Source organism: Eucalyptus grandis, chromosome 8 (assembly GCF_016545825.1).
Source record: "Eucalyptus grandis isolate ANBG69807.140 chromosome 8, ASM1654582v1, whole genome shotgun sequence".
NCBI lineage: Eukaryota > Viridiplantae > Streptophyta > Magnoliopsida > Myrtales > Myrtaceae > Eucalyptus > Eucalyptus grandis.
The window spans coordinates 14,278,646-14,288,599 of NC_052619.1; the positions used below are offsets into that span (position 1 = coordinate 14,278,646).

General features: G+C 40.1%; 1 protein-coding gene across 1 annotated transcript; it reads left to right on the plus strand.

The window, feature by feature from the left end:
* Positions 1-350: 350 nt before the first annotated feature.
* Positions 351-4,136, plus strand: LOC104456713 (transcription factor MYB11). The gene is made up of 3 exons (XM_010071568.3): positions 351-619; positions 911-1,040; positions 2,942-4,136. The coding sequence occupies exons 1-3, from the start codon at positions 487-489 to the stop codon at positions 3,813-3,815; spliced, it is 1,137 nt and encodes a 378-aa protein (XP_010069870.1). The 5' UTR covers positions 351-486; the 3' UTR covers positions 3,816-4,136.
* The last annotated feature ends 5,818 nt before the right edge of the window (positions 4,137-9,954 follow it).

Here is a 9,954-nt window from a genome sequence, read left to right on the forward strand (position 1 = left end):
AAAAACCAAAAACCAACGGATCTCCATACTTAGAAAAGGAAGGAGTAGAAGGAAATTACCCTCGACGCGCTCGAGCATGCAGGCAAGATTTGCGAATGCAAATGGGAAGTGCAGGGGGCCGTCCGTTCGTGTTCGTGGGGCACGAAGGGGCGTACGACGTGGGAGACAGAGGGCACAGGCAGTGTCCTCTCGACGGTGGAGATGCCACGACTGCTCTATTCAGTCGCTCATACGTGGCACAATCCACAGCCGCGGACGAGTCTCACCCTACCTGGGCCCACCCCCCCGCGAGCCCCTCCTTATAAAAACGAGTCGCGGTTCCCTTTTCACTATTCCAGACTCCAGTTCGAGTCCTTTCTCGGCCTACGACGTCTTCCTAAACCCGCCACGATCTCGCTACACTACTAGTAGCGACGCTCACAACCGACTCGGAAAATAAAGCGAGTCGGCATTCGAGCGAGCGAGCTGGTGAGGGAGTGAGTGAGGATGGGAAGAGCGCCGTGCTGCGAGAAGGTGGGGTTGAAGAGAGGGCGGTGGACGGCGGAGGAGGACGCCATCCTCTTGAACTACATCAAGGCCAACGGCGAGGGTCACTGGAGGTCCTTGCCCAAGAATGCAGGTGCATTTCGCTCTCTTTGTTCTTGAACGAACACGACGCGAAGGGAAACTCGCTTCCGGAGCCTCTTGTTCGTGGGTTGTATGTAATAAAGCATGGTGGGAAGAGAAACTCACTTAAAGAGTAGCCTCACTATACATATGCACGCTAACTTTCCTTCTTTAGTAGTCGAATTCTTGACTCCACTGTTTTCTCCTGATGCACGATGAAACCTATAATGACGAGAAACCAGCTTAGAGAGTCCGATTGACGGGTTGCGTTTTCCTTTTTCCTTTTTTTTTGGGATGGCCATAGGGTTACTGAGGTGCGGGAAGAGTTGCAGGCTGAGGTGGGTGAACTACTTAAGGACAGACCTGAGGAGAGGCAACATCTCCACTGAGGAGGAGAACGTCATCATCAAGTTGCATGCTTCTCTGGGTAACAGGTTGGTTTCTTGTTCTTTCTTTGCCTTACTACTTTCCTAAGAATCTTTTTTTGTTTGTGCTTGTTTTGCTTTTCTCTGTCTTATTGCTAGTTTTCAGCTGAACAAATGGTACCACAAAAAGACACTAACGTGTTCCTAAAACAGAGGGAGATAAAACAGCGAAAAATATATGAAAAGAAAGTACTCATCAAATCCTCTGTCTCTGTCTCTGTCTCTGTCTCTGTCTCTCTCTCTCTCGTTCTTTCTAGTTTATACTAGTCTTTTCTTTTCTCTCCTTCGAATGCATCCGCATCTGTCTGTTTCATGAATTGATTATAAAGCATGCATTATTGTTACCTTGGATAGCGAGAAATGTGTTACCTTGGAAAAGATCTAGAAGTACCCAAGAAAAACAGTATTAGGTGTTACTGTGTTTTCTACTGAGGCACCTAGTATTATCTGAAGAAGGGAGCGTAAATGCCAGCGCTAACATCAATGGCCGTTTGAGTAAATACAATCACATAAACTATTTACTGAAAAATAGGGAGCGTAAATGCCAGTGCTTACCCCAAAAGTCCCTTTTCATCACATCGTCATTATCTTGTGTCACAATCAAGATCGCTGTAATTTCACATTCATTATTAGTTAGTACTTTAGAATGTTGGTGAAGTTGGGTAGAACTAGCATTTAATAACACCTATTAAGATGTTTTGATACACGCACCCATAATTATTATACATACATACATACATACATACATACATACATACATACATAAGATATATATATATATATATATATATATATATATATATATATATATATAATATATTCCTCTATGTCAATCAGGAATATTAACATTCTCCAACTAGAGAAACTAGTCTAGAAAAGCTCTCTTTCACATTTATCTTTTGAACTGTCCTATTCATGCAAGTGACAATGCACTAATTGGACAATCAATGCCTAGGGTTTTGAAAAACTAGTTAATGCGACCGTGTTAGCATCTTTCTCTTTCCGAAGAGTGCACCTACCAGTCACGACCGCTTCATGTGAGGAACTCTTTTCATGTTTCAAGCGCAATAGAGGTCTTGAAGGTTTGGTGACAATGCGGTCTAGCTCTGACAGTACTTAGAGCAAGTAAAGTTACGCAACATTTATATTAATGCCGAGAGCTAAGAGGGACGTGGCCGAAGCATTGTCATATACCCCTACATCTTCCCTGGCCCAATGATAGGAAAACGGAAGAAGAACGAAGATGTTCCTCTAATTACGGAGGTCCGGCGAGTGGGATATATTAACATTCAAGAACGTATGAAAGGCCTTAATTCACGCGGTCTAGCTCTGACAGTACTTAGAGCAAGTAAAGTTACGCAACATTTATATTAATGCCGAGAGCTAAGAGGGACGTGGCCGAAGCATTGTCATATACCCCCACATCTTCCCTGGCCCAATGATAGGAAAAAGGAAGAAGAACGAAGATGTTCCTCTAATTACGGAGGTCCGGCGAGTGGGATATATTAACATTCAAGAACGTATGAAAGGCCTTAATCCCGCGAGCGATGGATAGCGAAACGCCATGCAAGAGCCGCTTTCTCTTCTCCTAATACGAGCAAACATCGACCATTAAAAATGCGTAGGACCCAGGGATTGTCGTGGAAATGACTTCGGTGGGGCTTTTGTTTTCGTGCGCTTTTGCATGACATGAGCCAAGAAAGAGAAAGAAAGCGATTTTTCTAGCTGGCAGCGCTTGCTAAAGCTGAAGTTTCACGTATGATGGGCCCAGTCTTTCTCTAGATTACCCTTATCACTTCGTGTTTTTCCCACTTTTCATTCATCTTCAACTTTTTCTTTCTCTTCATTTTTGTGGCCTTCTTTCGCATGTAAGTATCAACCGAAAAGTCGGCTTTTTTTGGTGGGAGCAGGTGGTCTCTGATAGCCAGTCACTTGCCAGGACGAACGGACAACGAAATTAAGAATTATTGGAACTCGCACTTAAGCAGAAAGATCGACACTTTTCGAAGACCATCCATTGACGAGGCACTGCCTATGGCGATGAACCTCGTCAAAGTCAGCCCCCCGAAGAGGAAAGGGAGGACCAGCAGGTGGGCAATGAAGAAGAACAAGAACTTGCTCGGACCGAAGAAAAACCCAAATAAAGAAACGAGTGCTAATTTCGACATGGTTTCGTCGCCTGCCACACAACCGGTAGAGAGAGAGAGATTGTCCACCACCAAAGCCAGTTCTGAGGATAGAGAAACTAAGGAGAGAGAAAGTCTGGCTACTGTTAATGTTGCTTCTGTTCCTTATTCCGTCGGAGAGGGCGGTACGACTTCGCCATTGTCGTCCAACAACCTGAGTAATCCATTAATGTTGAGCCCAAGTGGGGGGAGAGAGGATGGGACGATTCTAGGACCATTGGAAGGTATTGATGAGGAATTGTCGTTGAGCTTTAATGACATCGTGGACTATGCCCCCCTTCTTGACTCAAGTGGGATCATGGACGTGAGCATCGAGACAAGCGGAGATCATGAGGAGGCTGCGGCAGTGGGCTCAGGGCTTGAGAGAAAGAGCGAGGGCGGCGAGTGGTTCTCTTGTGTTGAGGATGACTGTGTGAATTGGGATTGGGAGAACCATGTTGTTCAAGGGCATGGCCACGATCAGACGGCGGAGGAGAGGGATGGCCAGGAGATGCTGGCGTGGCTTTGGGAGACCGATGGGGGAGAGTGGGGAAGTCAAAGTTTTGAGGAGGTTGACCGGGAGAAGCAAAATGCCATGGTGGCTTGGCTGCTTTCGTAGGGGCAAATCCATTAGGACATTAAACTTAGGTCTCCATTATTTTTCGGATAAAAGATTGGCGAGCTCACATAGAGCAGGAAAAAAAAAAAAAAAAAAAAGACAGCGTGAAGTGGGAGAGAATGGGAGGGAATCAAGGCCTACGTGTGGATATGTTTTCTTTTGTGCATTTCAATGTCTCTTGTAGCTAAGTTCGTAGGAAGTGGTAATTAGCATGTGTTTCTTTTACTTTGTTAAAGCTCTTTTTTGGGGTTGGTCTAGCAGCATGTTCACTTCTTGATTATGTTGTAATAGGTCATTGATGAAGTGGTGCTCATTAACTAATTGCGAAGCTCAACCGGCGCTACTTCCCAATCTTAAAATCCCTTGCTCCGTCTAAATATTCCATTCTTTTCACAAAATTTCAAAAAATCTAGCTTGAAATTATGGGGGGAGGTGGTTTATGCAAGAAAAAGGTAATTACCGCCCTAAAAATAGAAGGAAAGGGGAAATGGATTGCTGTCAATTTCAAGGAAAAAGTAACAAAAAAAAAAGTCATAAATTTATAGTATTTGTACCAATTTAGTCTTAAATCTTTCAATTAAACTAATATAATCAAAAACATTTTCTCATTGATATCAATTTAGTCCATCAGGCCAAATTTGGTTAGTGGGTACTAATGTGGACACTAGATAGCCGACGAATGCCAACGTGGCAATTTTTAAATAAAATTTTATCTTTTGAGTTTTTTTATTATTAATTTTTTTTTCTTTTTCCTCTTCTTTCTCTTGGCCTTTTTCTTGGGCAGTGACTGGCAAGCCTCTTGTAGCTCGACGGACACTAGGTGAGGGTTGCAGGCGAGGCGACTTTACCCAGATTTGGGTAAGGCCAGCCTTGTCATGGCCTTGCCCACGGACTAGGGCAAGGCTGGGTGAGGGCTTGATAGCCCTTGCCCAATGATTGGCGAGCCTTACTAGAGGTTTGTCAGCCATCGTAAGAAATCCAAGGAGGAAGAAAATAAAGACAGAAAAAATTAATAAAAAATTCAAAAAAATAAATTAAAAATTAAAAATTGATACGTTAGCATTCGTTGGTTGCCTGACGTCCACATCGTCTTGCTTGCCGGCCAAATATGGTTGGATAGGCTGAATTGGTATCAATGTGAAAATATTTATGATTAAATTGTTCAAATTGAAAAGTTTAAGATTCAATTGATATCAATGTCATAGATTTAAGATTTTTTTAATACTTCTCTCTCAAATTCAATCAAGATTATGACTCCTTTTGGCCCCAACAGACGGTAGTAATGACACTCGAAACGAATGTGATAGCCTCTCTTTCAAGCTCTGCAGATTCAATGGCCAGCACTCGCGACATTTTCCGAACACGGACAGTCCACGTTCCCAAAGAAACAGTAGGAAAAGAAGAATGATTGAATGGTGGTTTTATGATCCGCGGAGAAATCGATCCATCGCTCTAAAAACGTCGTGTAGCGCTTGGTCGCACTTCATACGCAAAACGTCGTATCTCAACTACTTCGAAGGCTTTTAATGAACGGACCGAGGATTGATTCGTTTTGGAATCGGACCGACTAAATTTTCGAGACCCCGATTTTCTGAGATGCGTCTAGAAATGTCCATGTGTTCTCGGGTACAAGGTTGGTCCAGCCGTACAGCAATGATTTAGATAGGTCTTGCTAAAGTATCAAGTGAAAAGATGTGGGAAAATTTATATGTTTGGAGGGGGGAGGCGTAATGCACTTTTTTTGCACATTATTAGCACAATAGAAATGGTCCGAGATGAGCATAGAGAGTACTAATTTCATGACATAAAATAGGGTTGTGTTAATGGGCATTTCAAGATCGTTGGTTAAGCACATCCAACATGAAATAGCTTGACTTCCAAACTATCGATTACGTATAACATGACAAAGTCGATGCATTGAGAAATTGCCCAAAAAAGAAAAAAGAAAAAAAGAAGCTCCCTTAATTTGTTACTTCATAGTGTCCACTAATACACTCGTAGCTTTTCCTAACAAAGATTACACCATGCACCCGACGACCAGGGCAGACAACGGCGGCTCCATGCTATAGACGGAACGGGTAAGTAAGCCGAAGAAAGAAGCGGCTAAGAGACCTCCACATCATAACCAGTTAAATTAGCGTTTGATGGACCTCTCTATATTTATTATATTACCATAGATAGTAGAAAATGCTCGAATTGTGAAATGAAAAGGTACGTGTATGATTAAATCCACTACAAGTACATTTTTTTTTTATAACCTTTTTTGGGTTGAACCACTACAAAGTACTTGCGCAATGAAATAGCGTGGAAATCAAAACTCGCCTAAATTTCAAGGTCCACAAACTTTTAACCTTTATACAATATCTCGAAAATTTTATCGTTAGAGCCTTTAATCATAGTAAATCAACTAAAATACGGACAATAGAAATATTAATAATGTAATGATATTATGCAATTAAAATCGTTAATATTTGCTAAACATAGCCACTTTAATATAATTAAATAAGATATCTCAAGAAAAAAAAACAAAAGTTAAATGCAAAGGAAAAAAGCATTGACAAAAAAAATAGGTAAAATGACAAATTGTTTAATTGTTATGTGTATTTAAAGAGTTAACTAATGTAAAAATTATTGATCGATAAAATTATTTTGTAAAATTATAAAAAGAAATGATGTCATCTATTCATAAAAAGATGATTAACCGAAATTTAAGATGATATTTGAATTTTTATTATTGATCAATCCCTTTTTAGCATTAATTCACCATTTAATAATACAAAATGAGTAAATAATTTTTGTAATTTGACCTTTTTGTCATTGACTTAATTTTGTCTTTTTCCCTTAAAATATATCTTTACTAGTTTGCTGATATATAAGCACACTTCCATAAGGAACAGCCGGTGAATCACACAAAGAAACCTAGAAACAGCCAATGAGTCTTCCAAATAGCAACAATTATGTTAGCTCAACCGACGAGTGTTCAATCATGAAATGGACCGATCAAAAGAACAGCTCGACAAAGGATGTCAGTTCCGTTTAAGGATTGAATTGTAACGCTTCGTACTCACTTGGTACTAAGGAAAAGACAAGGGATTGGTCTATCCTAGCTTAATGGTGCCCCCTCCCGGATGCGATCGGTTTCTCCTCTATCGCCGTTGATTTCGCTATAGCACTTTCTACTCTAGCTAATCGTCCACCATCCCACCTTTCATTCCGAACATGAATATGACCGTAAGTGACATCACCATGCAGAGTAAATAAGGGATCGCTGAAAGGAATAACGATAGAACTTCAAAAGATATAATCATCTGCCCAGAACAGGACTCAAATTGTTAACATCTATTGGGCAAAAACGATGACATTGGATTGTGGTGGACTTGAGTTTGAATCTCAATTTTGTACTCACGACAGTTTTCAACACTTTTGTTGTTGGAAATGATTTGGTTAGCTTGATTCTACATGGACGGGCAACAAGAAAAGAGTAAGGAAATCATCTAGTACTCCATTTCCACGCTGATTAAACTTGCGTTGTTGTGTCCGAATAAGGATAGCAAGGCGAGCCCCTCGTTGGGAGGATCTGTCTTTTTGCTCCTCAGTATATGGGGTATTAGCAGTGTTTGACAATACCTTGTGGCAAGTATCAACGGTTTGAGTCTGCTTATCTCTTACTCGTGAACTTAAGCAATACAAAACTATATGATGGCACGAAATTATTTTACGATTCGGCAATTTGATCTATAATCATAATTTTTAAGGACACAAAAAATATATAACAGTACTACTTTTTGGGTGTTGACCCTACTAAAATTTTATTACGTGATTTTGGACATTTTTCATCCCAAAAGTTAGCTCAAAGGGTGAGATTTTCACCTTCAAAGTTAACTCAAAGTGTGAGGTATTCCATCACACACTTATAAAAAGATCATTCCACAAGAGAAAGCTAGCTCAAAGGGTAAAATTTTCCTTCATACCTATAAACTCATCACTAACCCATTCCATAAAGACGTGGGATAAACCCAACAATTCTTTACACTAGCGTCGGGTGGTTTTTGGTATCTCTCATCCCAAAGGCTAGTTTAAGAGTGAGACTTTCTCTCACACTTATAAAACAATCACTAATTTCTTCTACAACTGATGTTGGAAGAACTCCAACAACTTTGATCACAAATTCGCTCATAATAGATCCTAACAGGCCCAAGATACATCGATAAAACAGCATATCTTTGGATTGCTCGTTAATAAAGTGATTATATGGTGATTCAATTGATTAACGTGTAGAAACGGCGACTCGAATTCTTGTGCAGTTAGTTTCCTGACACGTAGATGCAATTTGGGTCGCATATGCTTGAGTTAATCTTACTACATATGGTTCATTAGTATACCAATGTCGTGGCTAAAGCTCGATTAGCGTGTCGGAATTGAGATCACGTGTTTTTTTTTTCGGTAAGGTAGAATTGAGATCACGTGTTGCCCACCAAAACGATGATTATTAACCCACGTCAATCATAGATCTAGTGATGACTAAAATCCCAAGACACGAGAAAAAACTTTAAATAATCGAAGATTGAATTAGCCTTGCCTAACATTACTTTGTGCAAAAACAATTTCATCTATTTTCCTTATCTTATCATTGGTTACCGCCCAAAATGATCTTTCGAGCTCTTATCCTTATTTAAAGTGTTTTGGCTCTCTGTAAATGGTTATTTCCATTAATGGTCCGAAGAGCACTTGACAGGAACATGCCACGTAACTTAATGAACAAATTTAGCACACGTGGTCGCGCGCTGTGCAAGAATTTACGGAGACCTTTCATCATCATAACCACAGGAGAAAGTAGTAAGCCCTCCTCTCCTCTATGATTGCAATTATAGGTGGTCTTAATTCTCGCGTGCAAGATACGATGACGGGGGCCATCAACGTGAGACGTGTGGAACTGGAACTCATTGGTCATTAGTACGATGTGTGCATTACAAGAGGTCAAGTTCTTGTCCTTCATTAGTGCGACCACTTCCCTCATAGCAAACACCGCTGTGGACCTCCACGTGTGCTCTCTTCTCGTCGAAGTCCTTTGCTTTTTTTGTTTTTCTCCTTGAAATGTCAACCTTTCCTGGCCTGAAAGCGTCGTGGCGGGGAGTTGTCAGTGAACAAGTAAACGCATCTCTCAATCGTCGCATCGACACTTGATTTGGACTTTCATCGGTTGATACAATTCTTAAAATTAGTTGGATGGGATGAGTTGTGCATGGAGCGTTCTCACCCGAGAGTTTTTAGTTGATTTTGCGTGGTCCATGTGGCTCAAGTTCAAACTAGGTTATTGTGTCGTTAATGCCGAAGCTACATGATCCGCACAAGGGTTTTGAGAGAGTTCTTCAGGAGATTAAAGTGACGATTTCTTGAGAACTCTCGTAAAGGATTTGCTTGTGAGTTATTTGTTGAGAAATAATTTTCACATATTGCAATAAAAAAATATTCATGTATTGACACTAATAATAAAAAAATACGCAACTCTGTTTGTTAGAACTGAAATATTAAATTTGAGAAAATGATAACAATAATATAATAATAATAATCAAGCCAATGTTTGTATACTTTTTGCCTATAAGTTGCTGAATCACAACTCAAAATACAAAACTGTATGATTGTGATAAAAGTTATACGAAATGAAACGGTAGATGAGGTATGGCTAATCAAATCTCTTTAAGGTGATTAGTTCCTATTAATAGTATTAAGTAGCTTCACGACTATACCTCCCAAGACACAACACCTCGAACCCATTTATATTAACACTATACAAACGGGACTTTGTCGAATACTTCTAGAAATTGGCACACTTGAAAGAGTATTTTTTTTTTTTAAATTCTAATATTTGAATGATTTTATTTGCCAGGAATTAAGGAAGAGTCATTTTCATAAGCTGATGATTATCAGAACTGTTGTAAAGAGACACCTAGAAATTCATCATTAACACGCCCCTTAATGTGAGGAATATTTGCTGGATGAAGATGAAGGAATTCATCCCTTAACACGTCCATCCATTAATTCGTCCATAATTGCGTTGCAAAATTGCTGTATGGAGGTTGAAGAAATGTGTTCATTAACGCATCAATTAATTCATCCATAAAACTATTCCACGACTCAT

Coding starts and splice junctions, on each gene's coding strand:
- LOC104456713 (XM_010071568.3), top strand. CDS start 487: ATGGGAAGAGCGCCGTGCTGCGAGAAGGTGGGGTTGAAGAGAGGGCGG. Junction 620..910: donor GTCCTTGCCCAAGAATGCAG/GTGCATTTCGCT, acceptor GGATGGCCATAG/GGTTACTGAGGTGCGGGAAG. Junction 1,041..2,941: donor CATGCTTCTCTGGGTAACAG/GTTGGTTTCTTG, acceptor TGGTGGGAGCAG/GTGGTCTCTGATAGCCAGTC.